At 44.8% G+C, this 22,050-nt stretch overlaps 1 protein-coding gene across 2 annotated transcripts; it reads left to right on the plus strand.

The window, feature by feature from the left end:
- The first annotated feature begins 1,299 nt into the window (after window positions 1-1,299).
- Window positions 1,300-21,533, plus strand: shc1 (SHC (Src homology 2 domain containing) transforming protein 1). 2 transcript variants are annotated; one of them, XM_061081188.1, is made up of 13 exons: window positions 1,300-1,474; window positions 13,407-13,571; window positions 13,782-13,852; window positions 14,451-14,514; window positions 15,583-15,702; window positions 16,895-16,948; window positions 17,323-17,374; window positions 18,388-18,514; window positions 18,619-18,766; window positions 19,014-19,071; window positions 19,507-19,623; window positions 20,411-20,667; window positions 20,790-21,533. In XM_061081188.1, exons 2-13 carry the CDS (start codon window positions 13,410-13,412, stop codon window positions 20,916-20,918), a joined length of 1,359 nt encoding a protein of 452 aa, XP_060937171.1. In that variant the 5' UTR covers window positions 1,300-1,474; window positions 13,407-13,409; the 3' UTR covers window positions 20,919-21,533. The 2 variants fall into 2 exon arrangements, with proteins under 2 accessions (XP_060937171.1, XP_060937170.1); XM_061081187.1 differs by lacking the exon at window positions 1,300-1,474 and having other exon boundaries at window positions 12,889-13,571.
- Window positions 21,534-22,050: the final 517 nt, after the last annotated feature.

Below are 22,050 nucleotides of genomic sequence, written 5' to 3' on the forward strand. Positions count from 1 at the left end.
ACCCCCTTTGATTCTGTGATAGGCTGTTGCAACGTGTTCTTGTGGTTTTGGCTGCAACACTGTTTACCCCTGAAACTCCAAAAGTGCTTTGTAAACTGAAACACTTCACCCATCCCTCCATCAGCATAGAGGTGAATGGATATTGAGTGAAAGATAGGTCTTAACCTGAACTTAAACTCAGTTGTAACAGCGGCAGGAAGGTCAGATGAGGACGAAAAGAGAATAACAAATATAAAGGCAATAGAATAAAAATTGTACTCATATATGTATATCTACCAACGGCTGGAGAACGCTGGACTGACAGACAGCATAGAGGCGTTAATCATGACTGCACAGGAACAGGCCCTTCGAACAAAAGCCATAGAGGCGGCAAGGTTTACCACATCAGACAAAACCCAAGGTGCAGACTGTGCAATGACGCCCCTGACACAGTACAGCCGTTAAGATCAGGGTGTAAGATACAATCAGGAACAGCGTATATTGAAAGGCACAACCAAGTAGCTTGAAAAGTGTTCAGGAACATCTGCACCCAGTATGGATTAGAAGGGCCCAAATCCCGATGGGACACACCACCGAAGCTTGATGAAAACACCAGGGCTCAGGTCCTGTGGGAGTTCAGACTCCAGACTGACAGACCACTACTGGCTAACCAACCGGACGTAGTGGTGATGGACAGACAGCAGAAGAATGCAGTAATTGTAAATGTGGCAATACCGGATGACAGCAACATCAGAAAGAAGGAACACAAAAAGATTGAGAAGTACCAAGGGTTGAAAGAACAGCTGGATGAAAAGTTCGAAAGTCAAGACCAATGTGATCCCTCTGGTAAAAGGAGCACTGTGACCCCCCCCCAAACTGGGAGAGTGGCTCCCACAGATTCAAGGATCCACATCTCAAGCCTCAGTCCAGAAAAGTAAAAAAAAAAATAATAATCATAATCATCATAAAGTTCATAATTAGGTAATATACAGATGTTTAAGTTTTTTTAATGGACAAGTTAAGTGACATAAATAGGAATATGAAAGTTCACTTTCATTTATTGAGGGTAAAAAATAAACCCGGTTCTGTTTGTGGCTCGCGATGTGGAACATTTTACTTTTGCGCAATCTGCATTGAATAGGCCAGGTGCAAAACACACACACACACACACACACGAACACATGCAAACACACACACGCACTCAACCACACAGCCACACACACGGGGCCAGATGACGTTGCCATTTGTTCGCGGAAGTGGCTTCTGTCGTGGAGGGAGGGAGGGAGGAGGAGGAGGAGGAGGAGGAAGGAAGGAAGGGGAGAGCAGAGAAGAAGTTTCAGAGTCAGCCCGTATGAAAGTTAATCTGAAGTGTTTGAGCGGAATAAGAAGCTTCGAGCCTGAGATCTGCTGCTGGATGCGACTCATCTGAAGTGGGTCTGCCGAGGAGGAGGAGGAGGAGGAGGGAACCATCGAGGCGAAGGGAGGAAGAGAGCTGGTAAGTTGAAGTTGACCACACTTTGTCGGGGCACGGTTTCGTACGTGGTGAGCGCCTGTTCACCGCAGTTATTGTACTTGTAATAAATAAATACTAGTTTGGAGGACACGGTTCGACTTTTCTGGTCGTGGTGCCTTCAGGGACCCATTGTTCTGCTGGCCGTGTGCAGTTTGGGTTCCAGGCTTGTTCGGGACAGTGGAGTGAAAAAGCTCATGATCACACTGGCCTGTGAACACATCTCCCTCATGTTGTGTGTGTCCGTCCCTGTGCTCTCACACACACTGAGCCCACAGCTGCCTGTTGAGCCACACTGCAGGGTCACAGTGTGCTAATGTGCTGAAGTTAGTTATGAGATATGATGAAGAGTCACCTGAGTGGCCCCCAGCTCGAGTCTCCCTCTGGAAGTCACTAACATGTCTTTGGGTTTGTCAGACACAGAGATGTCCTCCAATCAGGTCAGAGCTGAAATGATGAGGCTATTGATCAAGGATAGGCAGTTATAATTCATAATCCCTTATCTATGGTGGCCCTGAAGTGCATATGGCAAATAACAATAAGGATTTTTAAAAAGCCGCAAATTACAAAACACAACAGTAACATTAAGTTCTAAGAGATCTTGCTATTCATAAGATTGTCATTTTTTTCTTATTTGCTCTTGTGTTTTCTTATTTTTTGTTGTGTTTTTGTAATTGCCTTTTCTCTCACGCCCCTTTTGAGTTGTGAGTTGTCACATTTTCTTATCTGTCGTTGTATTTTTTTCGTTTGCCGTTAAAATGTATGACTGGTTGTTCCCCTTTCTTATTTGTTGTTGTGGTTTTTATATTTGCAATCGTGTTTTCTTATATGCAATAATGCGTGGTCAGTTGCTGTTTTCTTTTCTGATTTGCACTTCAGGGCCACCGTACTTAACTTGCTTCTTCCACCTTCTTCAAGGTGACGATTTTTCTACTTAAGCAGAATATGTGTGCATTTCAGTCCCACAAAGAAAGCATTTCAATTTGTTACAGATTAGAAACATAGTGTAGATACAATTGAGATAATGTTTGGCAAGGAAATTATAATAAATATCAGCCCTAACTTAATTCCATAAAGAAAATGGATCCTGGTAGTGTCAGGGTCAAGCTGAGTCTCTGCAGGTTAAGTAAATTATCTCTGAGATAAGCTGCAGAATACATTGTTGCACACACACACACACACACACACACACACACACACACACACACACACACACACACACACACACACACACACACATACGCACACAAGGATAACCATAAATCCATACACAATTCCACCATAAACCTTCAGTCCAACTGTTTTCTCCGTATCCATGGAGACCGCTCAGCTAAACACACCTTGGATGTGTTGAAACGGGGTCACTGTGACAAGAGTTAAAGTTCACCGTGAGCGAAGGACAAGCAGACCATTATGGAACCAGACTCAAGGGCATGTGGGATGATTGAGGTGACTGAAAGCAGTGGGCTCAGTTCTCCTTATCAGGGTCAGCCACACCGTCCAGAGCGGCAGCCCCTGACGTGATTGGTGGAAGTCATCTCCCCCTAATGAAAATTGGAGGTCGAGAAAACGAGCTCCGATCAACAACCGATCCGAAAAAATGGTAGATTCGGACGCATCAGGAGCCAGAGGAACCGGACATGGGTGCACCTACACACACATGCACGAGGACGAAAAAACATCACAAACCTGAGGGACAGCTGGTGACACAACCTGCCAGTCAGAGCGCAGCATCTCTGTCACTCTATCACTGCACCGGCACGGCCCAAAATCCACTTGATTAAAATTGGATCTGTCCAGTTCGGCTCAAACCATATCAGTCCCAGATGAAAGCGTTAGAGAGTGACAGCGGAGTGTGACACTTGATTGTTACAGCCTCACTTTGACAGGTGTGTTCTCACCCACGGGCGAACATGCAGCCACACTAGAAATGAGCTTTTCAATTTTTCTTTGTAACTGGGGAATGCCAGTGCCAATATTACCCTTGAATTAGTCTTGTGATGCTTGAAACTTTGGTATTGATAGAGCACAGTGGAGTCTGAGCTGCTGTAAACACGTCCAGGCTGCTGCTCAGGACACAATGCAGTTTTGTGTGGGTGTGTGTGTGCACGTAAGAATATGTTGGTCTGTGTCTTTTGTGTCTGGTGTGTGTGATACTATGTCTCTCTGTTTGTGTGTGTCTGCCTTTGTGGGTCTTTGTTTTTCTGTGTGTTTGCGTCTTGTGTTTTCTTGTAACTAACGTAGGAGTTTGTTTTTGAGGTCATAGCGTGTGGTTGTCCGTCTCTGTACCTCGACACAATGGGAACGCGTCTCAGATCTGTTTCCCCCCCGTGCTGCTCGGGTCAATTGCAACAGCGTTTTAAAACCCTCTGTGAAATCAACAATGAAAATCGAGTGAAGCTTGGGTGTAGTTAACAAAACACAAAAGTTAAAACGATTATAACTCTCAATGCTCTAGTTGGGTTGTGTATTAGCTGGTCCTGCTTGTTACTTTAGCTTTGACATGAACGTATCATGTACTTCGAGCTGCAATCATAGTCTTCATTGTGGTTTATCTCTTCTATTGCCGAAAGCTGTGATTACATAAAAAAAAGAAGTTACCTATTTTGCAAAGCAGGGCTCCCTACACCCTTCCTGAAGCTGGGGCCAATGTGTTGGTGTGAGATTGGACTTTTGCGTCCGCCATACAAGGTCACTTAAGGTTAATATCAAGTCTGGAGCAGGCCAAATTCCCATTCTTAGAGCTGTTATCGCTGTGTTATTCTTTCGATTGTCCCCTACTGATTGCGGAGAATAGAAAATAACCAATAAGAGGTCATCAATCAATGAAAACCTAATGTAAATGCCAACACACACACAAGCAGCCAAACAGGAAAAGTTGGGACTTAAATCAAAAAGTATTAGGATCTGAGAGTTATTGTGTTCAAGGCCTGACAAAGCACACCAACACCAACACCAACCTAGTGTGGAAGTCAGAACACGTGTTACTCAAAAAGTAAAGAAGTGAAGTAACACTGCATATGACAAATAAACTGTATACCGAGGGGGAAGTTGTATGTGGAGAGAGGCAGTGGGTGGCAGCAGGAAGGGAATGATGGAAGGAGATAGAGATGTGGGAGTGTGGTTAGAGGGGCTGCTTGGGGGGGTTGGCACAACCCAAAATAGCCGGCTCACATGTTTGCTGTGTGCGTGGTGAGCTATGAAACCAGCAGAAAGGCCTCCTGCTGAATGCCTGGCTAATCTAATGTTCACTCCCACCCTCTAATCTTTGAAAATTTGATCGCCATCTTGCTGTCCATGTGTGTTTGCATGTCTCCTCATATCAGAGACGATTGGCTCTTTTAGACTTTTTCTCTCCGTCCCTCTGTTTTCTCTGCACTCATCATCTTCATCTTCATCTCCCTAATGTGAACTGTCTCCCAGTCAGGAAAAGGTCAGCCAGTTAACTTATTGACGCTCATTTTTTTGTTCTAGAGAATGCAAAGGGGCTGAAATCAGATTACAAACACCAACACACACACTCGTACACACTCGCACACACACACACATACAGAATAAGAGCAGACAGCCCATGTGGCCCTGCAGCGTGTGCATTAGATCCAGAGCTCTATCTCAGCCTGCCTCTTACTGTTCCATCTTATAAATACTGACTGGCTGGAGCTTCCACAGAGAGCTAATACATCCGCTGCATACACACAAACAAGATGCACGCCCGCTAACTCACACTGGGCAAGCTGAGACAGTAACATCCTACACACGCGGCCCTTTCAGTTGATTCCTCTCATTCCACTGAGTGTGTTTCAACATGCTCAAAGGATTATTGCCCATTCTCTTATCACACTTGCTCTTTCTCTCTCCCACTCTCTGTCACTTTCTCCCGCTCTATCTCTGTTTAATGTCCATGTTGTGTGTCTGCGTGCTTGATCAACTGGGCCATTTATATCAAGGAGGTCCCATGACCCTCTCCACGGCTGATCCCGGGAGCAAAGCATGCTGGGAGTCCAGACGTTGCAAGGGGCGGCATTGGAGCAAGCTGTAATTTGCTCCTTGAGTATTGTGTGTCTTCCTGTTTTTGTTTTATCGTGTGCTGATGTGCACTATGGTGTTTTTAGGATTACGGACTCACAGGCAGCCTGTGTTGGCCGAGGGAATATATGGTAAGACATGCAAATGATACAACCAGCTCATCAAAAACACACCGAGACACAGTGGCAAAGGGGTTTATTCTTCTCATTACAATGAATCATCAATTTTATAATTATTTAAACATAGATATGAGTTTTAACGAGTTAATTACAGCAGATAGAACCTCCTTAAAATAATCATTCAAGGCTGCATAACTTCAGGAAAAACTCTCTAAATTAGATATTGTGAAAACAACCTGCCAACTTTAATACAGGGGTGATAGCAGGTACGGCAAGACCTCTCACATGATGCAAAAGATGTGCCGAAACCACAAAAAAATACCATGTTATTGAGTGCAAATTTGTACACTGTGTGTAAAGAATACTTTAAATAGCCATGTTTGCATAATCAAATAATTTCTGTTTTCATTTTGACAAGTCTTTGAATATCAAACCACATCTAGGTTCAAACATCATCTCAACGACAGTTCTTAGTAGGGATGTAATAACTCACAAAATTGGCCGGTTACTATTTTCTATTCATTTAAATAATTCTACTAATCTAAACTTGATTGACTTTATTATAATGTTTGAAACTTTTGACGAATTTTTGAGCAGCATACAAAACAATTTGAGAACTATTCAATAGATTTATACAAAAAGTTTAATAAGGAACAGCACAGTATGATGCATTATATTGTCTTACCCCTATGAGGGATTTCAGAAAACAAAATATTTTTACTGCATATTTGGTTTCCTGGGTAATTTAAAAGTTTTCCCGGCAGCAGATAAATAATTCAATATTCAGTAATCCTATGAAACTGGAAACTCACGTGACAACATGTAATATTGTGCGAGTGACTGTGCAGTCCTGTGTATGTAAATTTATAATGAATTGAGTGAGTTATTAGTTTATTAGGTCCAACCAGCTAAAAGTAATACTGTCTAACTAACCAATCCTGCTTTAAATTCTGTCTCTGTGATGGTTATAATGGTCAGTTCATGTTTTGGAGACTGTCCTTTTTGAATTGTGACGTTCATAAACTAAAGATTAATATCATGGAGGTAGAATTATTTGCAGGGTTGTTATTAGTTTTAGTAAGATGTACTTAATAAGCTAGCAGCTGAGCGTGTATAAGATATGTATAATATATGTATAATATATGCAAAATGATTTCTTAGAATAAATCCAGAAAATATATCTGTCAGCTCTGAGCCACAGTGTGTCATGTGTTTCACTGGGTACAGGTTTCCTGGTGCAGGCTGTGGGTGGGGGGGTCTGTCTTCACCAGTCACAATGAAACCAGTCACATCTCAGTGTGGTGCACAGCGGCACATTTTACCTTGAATGACATCTCAGCAGTTCTCTTGAGTGTCTCCCCCCCACGTCCCTGAGTGCACTCACTGCACTGCTAGACTACACAATGACGGTGTGGTGGTCAGACACAGTACTGCAGGGAGTTTGGGGTGTCATTTGAGGACTCCTTGCTCTGCACTCTGCTGGGTTCCTGTTGGCGCTCTGTGGGTGGTTTCCTCTGCTTTCCGCTGCACTGCCTTCTCATCAGACACGCTTCAATGTCTTGACCAATCGCTGGGATCTTCACTTTATGTCTGTCTCTTCAGAATCACTCATTTGTTTTTTGTGGGTGCCTGCTAATAACCTGCCTTTAGTGTTGCGTTAACATGGGGGTATTTATTGTAATGGGAATTTCAGTCTTTTTTTATTTTCTTTTTATGCCTCTGCACTGGTCGGAGGAATTTATATTTTCGGGTTGTCCATCTGTCCGTCCGTCCCATTACTGTGAACGCAATTTCTAAAGAATGCCTTGAGGAAATTTCTTCAAATTTGATACAAATGTTCACCTAGACTCAAAGATGAACTGATTCGATTTTGGTGCCTGGAGGTCAAATGTCAAGGGACAGTGACCTCATGTTACTTTGAATGTGACATATTAGGAGTGCCCTTAGGGAATTTCATTACCTCTGACACACTCCACTTGGATTCACTGATAAATCATTTTGATTTCAGTGGTCAAAGTTCAAAGGTCAAGGTCAGGGTGCCTTCAAAAAACATATTTTTTGCCTCTTTAATGTAGGTATGGATATCTCAAGAATGCTTGAGGGAATTTCTTCAACGTTTGATCAGTTTTCCCTTGATCTCAAAGACAAGTGATTATGTTTCAGTTGTCAAAGGTTACAGTGACCTTTATATGAATCTGGAAACTTAAATCATTAAAGATTACATAGAGTGACCTCATGTTACCCTCTGTGCAGCACCTAGGGGGAGGGTGAACACTGTCTGTCCCCTGTCTCCATCCTCCATCTCTCCCTCTCTCTCTCTCCCTCTCTCTCTTTCTCCTCCTTTCACCCTTTTTCTCAGGTTACCAAACATGAACAAGGGAGGAACATTGAATAGCCAACATGGTCAACCCTTCCTCCCTACACATGCACACACACATATCCATCTATCTATCTAATAACCCTCCCTCCTCTCATTTTCATCTCCCCTTGGAGTGAGTGCATTAATGTGCAGGAGCAAAGCATCTCACTGTGCATGTATGTACGCTGCTAAATGACTGAGGCTGCAGAGAGGAGGTGGGGGGAAGGGGAGGAAACAGGAAGGAGGTAGGATGGGAGAAAAAGAGGTGGGGAGGGCAGAGGCAGCAGCTGACATTGTGTGTGTGTGTGAGTGTGTGTGTGAGAGAGAGAGAGAGGGGGGGGTAAGAGAGAAAGAGAAAATGGGAGGCAGAATCACCCACCCAGACTAGAAGGAGGGGAGGACAGACAGTGTGCTCGTCCCTCTAACAGACAGAGGTGGAAGGAAAGTGGGAATGAGAGACAGGCGTGAGGGGGAGAAGAGGAGCACAATGAAGGAGTGCCATTGTCCATCCTGGCAGCACTGCCACTTCACCATCTGCTGAGAGAGAGAGAGAGAGAGAAAGAGAGAGAGAGAGAGAGAGAGAGAGAGAGAGAAGAGAGAGAGAGAAAAAGAGCGAGAGAGAGAGAGTGGAGGGAAGAGAAGAGAAGAGAAGAAGAGGAAGCCAAACGGAGGAGAGGATGGATGGAGAGGAGCTGTCGGCAGTGACTTTGTGAATTAATCGAGCGGAAGAGTGTATCAGAGGAGAAGCACGTTTTTCAGGGAGTGGACGGACGGAAAGCCAGGGAAGAAGAAAGAAAGGACGAATGCGCGTCTGTTGCTGTTTAAACATTAATGTGGTTCTCATGTGAAGACTGAGCCCGGCTTTAGATGAATCAACATGGATTATCAGCTACATGCGCTTTAAACCAAAAAAAAGGGAGCTATTCTTGAATAGAAGAACTTTGAGATAAATTGATTAGACTTACTTTTTACAATTTGAGTTACTTTATCATTGTGTAAATATAGACTCTTTGTGACTTCTTCTCTGCAGGGTGCTATCCAGTCTTTGTTAGCTGCTGCACAGAATATTCAGGTTGTTTTTATGCAACTTTTCTAAACACAAATGTTGTCTTTTAAAAGTAAGTGGTTGATGTAGTTGTTGTTTCTTCTGTAGTTAGAAAAGTGATAGTTGTTCTTTTTAAATATTGTCCGATACAGAGATCTACACTCTCTAATTGGAGTCGGTGCATGCAGCCGACATGGGATGTCAACATTGATCGGTTTTATGTCTGGCGCGACGCTGGGCAAACTTTGATCATTTCCTGAAACCTATTGATTTTTACTAGGAGTCTGTAGTTTTTCCTCCGGTTGGATGAAAAAAAATTGTCTTTTAATGCAGCTATTAATTGCTGCCGTGTGACTTGATAAAGTAGTTATCTCTTTGTCTGAAGATTTCTGTCGGTGTCGGGACTATCCTCCGCAGGCATCTCTTTTAATGTCTGTTGCCATAGCAACGGGCAGCAGCTGCAGACAGAACAACATGTAAAGTTCATTTTTCTTGTCTTAGCTTTAAAACTGGTGCTGTTCCATTAGGTAATTGTGTATTTTTAGGAGATAAGAAGCAGTAGACCTTAATAGTTGTAGAGTCTCCTTCTTAGACAGGATTTTTTCTTTCTTTACTAGACAGTCTTTGTCTATGCGGCGCTCGGCAGACTCCGAGAATCAGGGTTGTTTCAGGTCACCTGTCTCCCCCTCCCCATTCTGTGTGCTGGTCTGGTGCGATTCAGCTCAGCGCTGCTTGTCCTGATCTCACCTTTATCTGCCGCGACTACGGCAACGTGTTCATCAGTCAAGCTGATGTGCTAGAATCAGGAATGGCTGCATAGATTTGATTATCTTACTGGTTCCACTTGTGCATATCACTCTGTGCAGCTGCTTGGCCACATGGCCACTTATCACTGATTATTAGGTGTTCTATGTCTGTGACAGTCTTTTTGCAATTGCTGTCTGTGTGAAGGTGACTCAGGACTTCACCTCATGTAGAGGGTCATCTCCTCTGCAGTCACCTGACCTACACTGTGTGCTGTCTATTATAACATCCTCAAGTAAGACCAGGGTTATCTCTGCTTTTAGAGCATTGCAGCATCTCTTTGTTTAAGAGACCACATTGGCCCTTTTTCTCTATCTGTGTTTGATTTTTACACTTTTTTAAGTGCTAATTCTCTCTTTGGACAATTTTTTTGCGGTGTTACAGACTGTTATATTTGGTCTGCATGCTCTCTGATTGGTCAACTACAGGTGTCTTTTGTGACTTTTCCAGCCATACTTCTTTACAGTTTTCTGGAGATCATCCCAGCCTGTCTGGCAGTGCATGCTTATGACTGGATCCTCTATGGCGCTTTTGAGCCAAGACCAGATGGATGACTAGCTTGAATAGCTAGACAGTCCCTCTGTGGTGCTAGACTAGTGTAGGCGACTGTTCCTTTGCCACGCATCCTGCACCCACTGCAAGCTGGTGCACAATCGTGTTATGAAATAGTCTGTTGAAAGATTTCTGATTTCACAAGGTGTCACTAAAACATTGGTGCCAAATTTACAACCTTGTGCAAGAGGTATAGTCAAGGTGCAAGTGAACCTTGCTCGACTTTGAGGGAGTAAAGGTCAACAGATTGTATATGTGACTAGTGCCTCAACAGCACTGAGGTGTCAGTTTGCTGCAGGACTGTAGGTGTAGACTGTCTGCAGGACTGTAGGCGTAGACTTGCCTCCTGCAGAGGTCAAACTGCTGCAGGACTGTTTGTGGGACTGTGTGTTGTGAGAGACTGTTAATGTCAGCCGGACTGTTGTTTGCCTTCTGGGTTGGACTATGCAGAATATGAGCTGATGCGTGGTGTCTGTACTGTTTGAATTATAACTGAGAGTTAACCTGCTGCTTGATAAGCCCTGCCTCAGATAAGGAGGGAAACAAGTCTAGAGTAACACTTGTCTTAATTAAACCATATCGGGCCGTGTCAGCGCTCTTCTCTCAGGTAACTGACTATTATCTGGGCTTGTTGTTTGAACCAGGCAGTAATAAGTAACAGGGTAAGAGCAGTCGTGCCTAGAGAGGTGAAAATATATACATAGTGCAGATTTATTTGAGCATTTCCAGCATCTCTGAGGATCCTCTATCAACATTCAGGGAACCTTGGGTTGGGAGTTCAAACCAGACCAATCAGGTCTCATTACCATCACTACAAGCCCGACGGTAGTCGTCAGCAGCCAATGACCTATATTCTCTAGTGTTGCATCACCACCGTGCTCCTGCAGTGTGTGTCACTGTACCAGACACAGACAATATCTCAAACTACCAGTTTCTAACGGTGCTCCGGAGAAAAAAACGAACAAAAACATCCTTAACTGAGGTGGCCAGGTTTTAGGGAACACACTTGAACCGAGGCAGCCTCACTTGTTTTAGCCATATCAGAAACTACAGTCAGGAACGGCCCAACCACTGCTGGGCCAGTCTTAAATACTAACTTCTTTTCTTTGTTTTCTACTCGTGTCTAAATAGGTGACCAAGCCTTGCCTCTAGCAAACCGTAATATTACAGTGAGAGGCCGAACGTCAGGGGTCACCATTTATATATTTGACAGGGGGACTGTTATAGCAGCAAGCCTGGAGAACGGGCGAGCACACGAGGGAGGGGGTAAGGGGGAGAGAGAGATCATCTGGAAGAGGAGAGAGGAAGTGGTGGCGCGGGAGAGGGCAGAGGCGTTAGAGAGACAGAGGTTGGACGAGTACATTGTGTGGAGGAAGAGGGACGACTTCCAGGAGAAGAGAGGAGACAGAGACAAGGGAGTCAGGAGTGTGGAGAGAGTGAAAGAGAACGGGCCAGAAGTGATCTGGAAGAAGAGAGAGGAAGAGGAGGGAGACGCGAGGGCCATTCAGAGAGGACATGACATTTGGAGGAAGAGAGAGAGGGAGTAAGAGGAAGGGAGCTCAATAAAAGGTTTTAAGGTATCAAGCATTTGAAAAGTAGGTGTTAAGAGAGGCGTGCTGCTACTGAAGACCAGCCATACATCAGTAAGCCTTCTCTCTCGTCTTTAACAGGTCTGGGCTTCATTGAGCTCTGCAGGTGCTCGCTGTAGTATTGACCAATTGGAGCTCAGTAGTGTGTGTGTCTGTGTGTGTGTGCGTGTGTGTGTTGTGGTGTTGGTGCTCACAGTCCCCTTGTGATCCCCTCGTTGGCTGCTAATAGGATTTTTATGGGGCTGTGTCAAGCAGGTTATAGCCGCCAAGGGGAGCTGCTTCACACGTGCATGCATACGTGCACGCCAACACACATACACACACAGATAATCTTAAGAGACACTGTGGGCAGGGAGGGTTTATTCTCCCTCACATGCATGTAAACACATAACGCGCAAATGCCCGCTCCCCCCCGTGCAGTAACACATGCGAGGGAGTGTTGAGAGAAATCCCTTGTGCTGATTCTCCATGGTGCTGCCGACAGCTGGATAACTGGAGCTCACTGAGAGGCTGTCGCGTTGGGACAAGATTCTCCCAGATATTGTTTTTACATTGTGGCAAAAACACCAAGACAAACTCTAAGACCACAGAGCTAAGACCACATCGTCGTCCGTCCCAGGGAAACACAATGAACATCGAAGCAGATTTAAACTGAGCCGATGACAACATGATCTGCGCTGGTGCACCAAAAACAAACTTTCTTCATCTGCAGTCCATTAACTGGGACACCGCACTTCTCCTCTCCACCTTTTCTCGTTTTTCTCTCATTGTGGATGGAGCCCTTTTTGTAGCAGTTTGGTTTTTGGCTGCATGGTAATGAGTGGAGGACAGACAACCAGACAGATGGATGCAGCTCTTACGCCGAGCAAGACAGACAGATGGCTGTGTGTCCTTTTAGGGGGAAACTTTGAATCCTGAGACAAAGAGACATTGAAGGAATCACTAGAGCCTGTGTGGACTGTCGGGCGATAAAAACTGACGCTGCAGATTCATCATGGAGCTTGTCCCAAAAACCAAGTACACACACTTTCGGAGTGAATCGCTGAGCTCTAACGATGAAACAAACTCCAATCCGTCACCGTTCCCTCCGTCCAGTCCTGCGACCCCACTCACTCCATCCCCTGGTTTACCCTCTTCTCTCTCCTCCTCATCGCTCACCCCCATCTTACCCCCCTCGTCTCCCCGGCGAGCCGAGAACAGCCCCACCACCCTCTGCTCCTTCTTCCCCAGGATGGGATCCCTGCGTCTCGGTGTCTCTACCATCCTTCTCCCAGGACTCAAGGCCTCGAGCAGGCTGCAGCCGCCCCAAGCGCCTGTCGAGTCCTCTTGGGATGACAGGGGCAGCTCTAGCTCCTCCTCTCCGCTGCTTCACCCTGTTCCCCCTCTAATTGCTCCTTCTCCTCCTCCCCGACCTCCTCTGCAGGACATGAACCGGCTGGGAGGGGCGTCCAGGAGGGCACGGGTGGAAGGAGGGCAACTGGGAGGAGATGAGTGGACGCGCCACGGCTCCTTCGTCAACAAGCCCACCCGTGGCTGGCTGCACACTGACGGTGTGGTCAGCACCGCCGGTGTTTCTTACACTGTACGGGTAAGTGACCGGCACAAACTCACTGACCTCTGACTGAAATATTGAATTACACATCTCTCTTTCCAGTCTTTCCAGTCTATATATATATATACGCTCCTTTCACATTTTTTGAAACTTATTGCACTATTCGTTTCCTCTGTTTTGTTTCATCTGTGAAATGGGACTGTGATGATGGAATGCTAACGTGTTGCTTGGCTCTTTCCTGGACAGTACATGGGTTGCGTGGAAGTGCTACAGTCAATGCGAGCCCTGGACTTCAACACTAGAACTCAGGTCACCAGGTGAGAGGACACACTGCTCATCACTGGCTCGCCACTTCTCTCATTTCAACTCTTTGGTTAAATGGGTCAAATCTCACACACACACACACACACAGACACACAAACTCATTGCTCATATTTTTCTTTATCTACTTTGCTTGCTTTTTGTCCCAATTATACTCCTGCTGCTTGTTTCCCTGCATTATTGTCTGACTGCATCATCTTGTGTGTGTGTGTGTGTGTGTGTGTGTGTGTGTGTGTGTGTGTGTGTGTGTGTGTGTGTGTGTGTGTGTGTGTGTGTGTGTGTGTGTGTGTGTGTGTGTGTGTGTGTGTGTGTGTGTCTGTGTCTGCGTGTCTGCGTGTCTGCGTGTCTGTGTGTGCACGCATGTGTGCAGCTCTCTCAGACCCTAAATTAGAATGTCCTGGAATCCTGGTGGTTTCCCTCTGGTTTCCGTAGCGATGTTTGTCTCCGTGGTGTAGACGAGTATTGCTGCCAGGGATGAGAAATTCATTCACCCGCTGCCAGATCTCAACTTAATTCACATAATTATGAATCCGGAGAGGTGTGGGGGTTAATGACATGCCATTGCAACTTTCGCCTGTGTTTTTAATGTTTCAGGGAGGCAATATCTGTGGTGTGCGAGGCGGTACCTGGAGCCAAAGGAGCCCAACGCAGGAGAAAGGTACACACCATGCACACTAGCACAGACCCTTACAGGGCATTATTTATTTATACAGCTTAAGTGGGCGGCCATGGGAAGGGTTTTCTGGATAAGAGCTAGATTTAGCTTGACTGTCCACTCTGTGGTCAGCTGGCTATTTAGACACACTCACACACACACACACACACACACACACACACACACACACACACACACACACACACACACACACACACACACACAGACACACAGTTCTTGATTTAGGCTGATTGTACACTTCTGCGGTTAATGGGCTACTCGCAGGTAATTACCAATCACTCTCTTGTCTCTCTTTTTCCTCCCTCTGTTCACAAGGGAGGCTGGAGAGGTAGAATTGTTTCTCCTGTGGAGCCAGTGTCAGGCCAAGGAAGCAATTCAGACTGGTAGACACAGTCGCCAGTCTTCTGTAAAGACTTGGTGTGTCTGCGCGCTGTGTTCCTGTAAAACGTACAAAAAAAACTCCACCCAGACAGTCCATAAAACAGGTGGCTAAATCCAGTGGCCAGCTGCCATCGCAGGGTTTGACCAAGGACCGTCTGGCAGCGCTGCACAGCAGTCAGAAAGCAGTTATAGAATGCAAACTAGAATAGACTAAACACGTCTCGTCCCTCGGATTTGGCCTGGCGGAGGTAGATGTGGCTGGGCATGTGCCTCTTGTCTTGATGCTGCTGTTCTCACACTGCACTCCAAACATTCGGGAGCAGATGTGGATGCGAGCCATGAGAACAGGCGGGGTATCGGGCGGAGGATCGGGGGATAAACAGGCTGGCACAATAGAGTTGGCGTGGTCTGCCTGATGCTCTTGGCACAGCCTGCTGTATGTGGACTCCTGTCTGCTCCCCATTGGTCACAGTCGGCCTTCAAGACAGGATCACTTTCACAATTGCAGCTGTTCTCCCACTCCCACACGCTCAGGCATTTCCACACATACACGCACAGTTTTCTCGTGTACAGGCAGGCAGCACTCGCGGCAATAAACATACCCTGTAGGCTTCTGTTTGTGCAAGTTGTTTGTTTATTACCCATTGACCACTTCCCTCTCCATTGCAGCCTTCCTCTCGCAGCATGACGTCCATCCTGGGAAAGAGTAACCTGCAGTTTGCTGGCATGACAATCAGCCTCACCATCTCGACCAGCAGCCTCAATCTGCAGGCCCCCGACTGCAAACAGGTTAGACTGAAAAGCAACTTCCTCTCCACCAAGCTGCCGTCATGTTCTTTTTTTAAAACTCACTAGGTTTTTGGTAGATTTGTCCCTGACAGCTTGAGACTTAACTATGACTCAGAGATGCATCTGACTGTTAGAGCTCTGCTGTAGCCAGTGAACCAAAAGCCTTTTAATTTTATTGAGGTTGATTAAACCTGAGCATCTCTCAGCTTTAGGGATTTCTTGTGTTTTTTAAGACTTATTTTTATAGATCAACTTTAACGACAATTTAAATAAAGATGGCAATTATTTTTATTTTAGTTTTAAAGCTTATTTTATTGTCTTAACTATTATTGTTTAGTACATCTCCTAACCTGAATTATCTGTCCAGAGTTAGTATTGTTATTTTATTGTATTTCAGAGAATATCCACATATGAAAATGCTGTGCACTGCTGTATGCGCACTCATCTGCCAGAGAGCTAAGCTGGAGCAGGACGATTGACTAGAATTTCCAGTTTACACAGGGGATGCTAACATTTCAGAGACAATGTTTTGGAATTCTTTTTCCCCACTGCTTTCAGACTGTTACTTAACAAACTGAAAATAAATGATACTTCAAATATTGATTTTAAAATCAAGAAATCATCTTTCTATATCAAAATCTAACCCAGTGTATTATATTTGTGGCCTTTTGCAAAATTCAGGGGATTCCCAGATCATTTTAGAGCTTCTCCACTTTGCAGAAATCCATCTCAACCAACGTGTTTGTTCCTGCATCAACACAGAGTAGAGAAAGATCCTCCTCCTACACCTCTAATGAGTTAATATCTACTGAACTATGTATAGTTCTTTGCTGTATACAGTATAGCAGTGCATACATTTGAACAAGTAGCACAAAGAAACCTGCCGTGCACATTTACCCATTCACAAATGCAGCCTCAGACACAGACCACACGTCACGCAGAGAGCATTAGCTGATGGTATTGATCGCACATGGCAGACTGTTAAAAAAGTGTTCCATCTACTGTCCGTGCTTAGTTTTATCTCGGCTGCAGTTCATGGCGCTCAATGGGAGAAAAAAGCACTTTCCTCAGTAATTAATCCATATTTGTCTCCCCCATCCACACGCTTCCATCTCGCTCTCCACATATTCATGTCACCCATGTGCTCTCCCTATCCCTCTCTCTCTCTCCATCTCTCTCTCTTTCTCCACAGATAATCGCCAATCATCACATGCAGTCCATCTCCTTCGCCTCTGGAGGAGACCCAGTGAGTCACCCAAAGTCAGCTCAAACCTCGCTCTGGACATTTTCTATCTGCATTTCCTTCCTTCCTTCCCTCCTTCCTTCCTGTCCTCTGTCATTGTCTGTTCCTATGAATACCACTCACTCCATTGCTGCCTCTCCGGTTTGCAGTGCCTCTCTTCCAAACCTGATCTCACTACGACCTGTTATCTCTCTTTCAGCTTGGTGTCTGTTCTTAACTTCTTGTATGACTCAAAGGCTGCAGCTTTGCTTGATCTCTTTCTTCTACGTCTTCTTGTTCTCAACCTCTCTATTTGAAACCAGCCCTCACTTTTTCCTCTGATCGATTTCCCCCCCCCTTCCCCTCTTACCCTTCCCATCTTCCCCTGTCTCCCTCAGGATACGGCTGAGTACGTAGCATATGTGGCCAAAGACCCAGTCAACCAGAGAGGTGAGCAGAAACGGCAAAATGACACCTTCCCTCGAGCAGCATCTGCCAATATCAATCTAACAATTGAGGAAATCTCTGTCTGCCTGTCTGAACTTGGCTTGTATCTTGAGAACCGTTCATCCCATCAGCCTCACAGCTGAAATATGTATTGTTTAGGACCCAAGGAGGTACAGTGTTGAATTTGCTGCTATTTGGACACACAATATGATCCATATTAATAAATGTCAGGCAACGACTGATTCTCCAGTTCGGGTTGAGCTTCACCAAAATTTGAATAAATGGCTGAATAACCCTTTGTGCAGCAGAGGTGTCACAGCTTCAGGTTTCTATGGAGCGAGTCCTGCACCTGGTCTTTAAATGCCGGCGCTCAATTACTGCAGGTCACAACCACAGGCCAAGCAAACACCCCATTCCAACAGGCATGCTTCCAATGGGAACTGCACAAGTTTATATATTTTTTAAGTTTTAGGGTTAACTGTTTTGACCATAATCCTCTGATGCTAGAGTTGCAAATCCCTGCATTCACTGTCACTGCATAGAGAAACAGGATTTGAGTTTGCACCACCAGCAAATACTCTGAATATAAACAATCAAAATTTAAACGAATCCTGTTAAATAAATCAAATGGCTCTATTCATTATTTAGTTTTGAGTTTGACACGCTGCCAACTGCAGACAATACTGACCCAGAATGCAAATTCAGCATGAAAGGAAACACTGTTTTGGGCTTCATTTAGTTTTATGTGCTAAATATATGAACATGTGGCTTGGTTTTTCAAGATATATTAGTGAATACAACAACACTCACAGAGCAGAGGAGCAACTGAAAAAATACACTTACATTCTTCAGGAGTAGTTATTAATGTTATTCATGTAAATCTGGATATTTGAGGGGAAACTACACTGAATGAAATGCAATATCCCTTTAGAAGAAGTCCACAATTTACATTAGATACTTATTTATTCCTGCAGCTGCCTTGATTTCCTCAGTCATTTGTGTGTCCTCTCTTTCAGCATGTCACATCCTGGAGTGCTCAGAGGGTTTAGCCCAGGAAGTGATCAGCACCATCGGGCAGGCCTTCGAACTGCGTTTCAAGCAGTACCTAAAGAACCCACCCAAACTGGTCACACCCCACGACAGGTAAACGTTGATGTGCTTTCTCACGTGATCCGAAAAGTGTGTTTTTTTTTGTTTTTTGTCACATGTTTCTTAATCTGGCTTTGTATCACCCCTTTCTCTCCCAGAATGGCTCCATTCGACGGCTCTGCCTGGGAGGAAGAAGACGATGACGCCGCTCCGCCTGCTGATGTCCCTTACTATAATAATTTCCCTGGCAAACAGCCTCCCCCTGGTGGACTGGTTGACATGAGGACCCGCCCAGGGGCAACGCTGGTGAGAGGAAAACACACTCTACACACGCTTCAGCACATCCAAACACTGACACCACTGCAGCTAAGCGATGATACACAGTGTATAGAAAGGAATGCTCAGGTTGGAGCCGAGAAAAAATAAATCACATCTGTGACCCTGCTCTGTTTGATATAAACACATTATTATTGACCTCTAAAACCCTCTCAGCGGGTTGAGTATGTCCACATTGTGCAGTGACTCATTTGTTTGTGTGCCTCTGTGTTCGCAGCCTTATGGACAGCCGGGACAGAACGACATTCACAAGCAGCCTCTGCCGCCTCTACCAGGTGAGATCTGTCTCTGCCTGTCTGTCTGCCTCTCTCTCTCTCTCTCTTGTATCTGTGATTCACTGTGAGGCTGAAAGGAAATGACTCAGGGTATATTTCAGGCAGACTGATGAGAGACTATGACACACCTATTTCCCCCCCACCTCTTTTTAAGATAAAGAGTTATTCTCCTCAGGGTAGAATGCTGCTTAATCATAATGAGTTTTTTTGGAATTTGTCAGTAGGTGTGCTTGAGGTCAGTGCTACAATTAAATACCTTGGGCATTTTTTTGGCTCTTTAATGTTGCATTTTTTTGGCTCTTTAATGTTATCACTCACTTTTTCTCTGCTCTTTTGTCTTTGTTGCTATCGTCTCGTCTTTAATGTGAACAGCTGAATGGACACAAGGGAAATGCCAAGGTTACTGATGTCTTTCTCTTTTTATTTATTTTTAAGTGGGTGCCAAAGAAGGAGGGAGGGAGCTGTTCGATGACCCCTCGTACGTCAATGTGGATAAACCCCGCCCCCCAGCTGCAGCAAATGGAAACGCTCACCGAGATGCTTTTGACATGAGTAAGTGTCTAACTCTGTATTTCTGTGTTTTTATATTACTGTGATGTTTCATCTAGGTTTCATGAATCCAGGAGACTAACTTAATTTCTTACATAATTTCTTGTAACTGAAGAGATGTGTGTTTTGTAAACTAAATTAATCAAAATTGCTGGTAGAGGAAATATGTAAAAATTTCACCATTTAGCAAGCTAACGGGTTAATCAATGAGTAAAAAGTAGCTGAGCAGAGCAGTGTGTCATTTACATTCTATATAACTAGCGGAGCTGCACGCTGAAGGCGGCCTTGAGGAGAGATAAGAGAATTAGAGTGCCTTTGTCCATTACAGGGGGCATTTTATGTAACATGATTGGCTAAATGGTTAAAGCTTTTCATGTTAAAGGCACAGTCTGCTCTAAGTGTATAGCACACATCTGTCAGAGGCCACGTAGTTCAATAATTTGTATGCCTCCGCTTCAGCATACAGCCACGTCCATTTGTCCCTATGTATGCCCCTATTTATAGCACAGTTTAAAGCACATGTCTAATGGGATAAAGTGATAAACATCCCAAAAGTCAAAGTTCAACTTCAGTGTTACATCATAATGTCCTGCAAAAACACTTTTCTGCACATGAAAGGCAATAACTCAGGAACAAAAGGTGAACTTTACTGGTTGGATTCTACATTCTGCTTAAATTCAACATGTTCTTAATAGAAACAGACAATAGTAAAGTACAAAAGAAAAAAAATATTGGATTGACACATAAAAGAAACACAACATTTTACATTTATCCGTGTTTGTTTCTAAAGAGCCATTTGATGACGCCCTGGGGGTTTCCGGGCACGGTGGACCGAGCTCAGGGACAACAGCGCCCCCTCTGGTGCAGCAGTTGCAGTGTGAGGCCTGGTTCCACGGAAGCTTGAGTCGCAGGGAAGCGGAGAGGCTGCTGACCCGAGATGGCGACTTTCTCGTGCGGGAGTCCGGGACCACGCCCGGACAGTACGTCCTCACAGGGCAGCAGGGGGGTCAGCCCAAACACCTGCTACTAGTCGACCCAGAAGGAGTGGTGAGTCAGGGTGGGGGGAGGAGAAGAGCGAACAAGCAAGGGACAATTTAAAGTAGAGTTTTCCTAACACATGGTTGTATAAGTGTGTATGCAGTTAACCAACATTTTATTTTGTCTTTCAGGTTCGTACTAAAGATCATCGGTTTGAAAGTGTGAGTCACCTGATAAGCTACCACATGGACAACAGACTCCCCATCGTATCAGCTGGCAGCGAAGTGTGTCTGCAACAGCCAGTGGAGCGCAGGGCCTGACGCTGCAACGACCAATGAAATACACCACCAAATACACACGCACTCCTGCTGCAATTCAGCACACAATCAAAACATCCACATGCTAATAACACACGCAGCGACACTGCATTTAACAGACTCAAACATACACAAGAGCACACATCGCAAAGAAAACCAAAAAAGTACCCCAAAAAAAATCGCCATTTTCTCTGCAAAAACACTTACTTGCTGCTGTTGCCACATGTTCCTATCCTCTTTGAAAGCCAAACTGTGATCTGCAGTCCTTCCTCCACCCCCGTCAGGCCAGCGCTCCACAACGGAGAAGCACTGCTGCAATTTCTCATCAGCCTACTGTGAACCAGGGAGAAGCCCTATGCTTATTTCAGAAAGGGGCCGAAAACAAATGCAATTTTTTTTATTTAAGAAAAAGAAAATCACATCGTTCAATTACGAAAAACAAAACAAAACACTTTACTAAAACGTGAAATTGTGTACAAAGAAATGATGGAACTGAAGAGTGAAGAGACGACGTGACGTGGAATAAGCTTGTGTTCTTTTCATCTGGAGGAAACGATCTCCCTCCTCAGACTGTCGCTGGAGCGTGTTTGGCAAAACCCAAACTGGATGGCAACAGTTCTTTGTACTGGATGGCAACAGTTCTTTGTCATTGACACTGAACCAGGCTTGAACATAAACACTCCCTTCAGGTGTCACGTGAGCTTTTTGGCTGCAAACCTGACTTTGACGTAACTCTGCCTGATGAATATGCATAAACCAGTCGGCTTCCGATTCAATCAGGAAGGCCACCCTACACACAACCACTCTCCCGTTAGAGACTTTTGAACTTTGAGGTGGAGCTGATGAGGAAAGCCTGTATGCAAAACTGGGACTCCTAAGCCAATGACCATCATATATCTGTTTATTTCATGTGTTTTGTTCTATCTTGGGACTCATTACTAATCGGACATTGGGGGGGTTAAGAGGATCGTAACAGCTGTACTGCCCTAATCCCTCTGTCAACACACGTACACCTTTACGCCACACGGTCTGCACCACCTGTCACACCAAAGAACATGAACTTGATCGCTAACAGCAGAAGAGGAAGCCATTAGAATTATCAACTGTTATCTGTCTTCTGTAATAATTGCAGCTT

Source organism: Limanda limanda, chromosome 11 (assembly GCF_963576545.1).
Source record: "Limanda limanda chromosome 11, fLimLim1.1, whole genome shotgun sequence".
NCBI lineage: Eukaryota > Metazoa > Chordata > Actinopteri > Pleuronectiformes > Pleuronectidae > Limanda > Limanda limanda.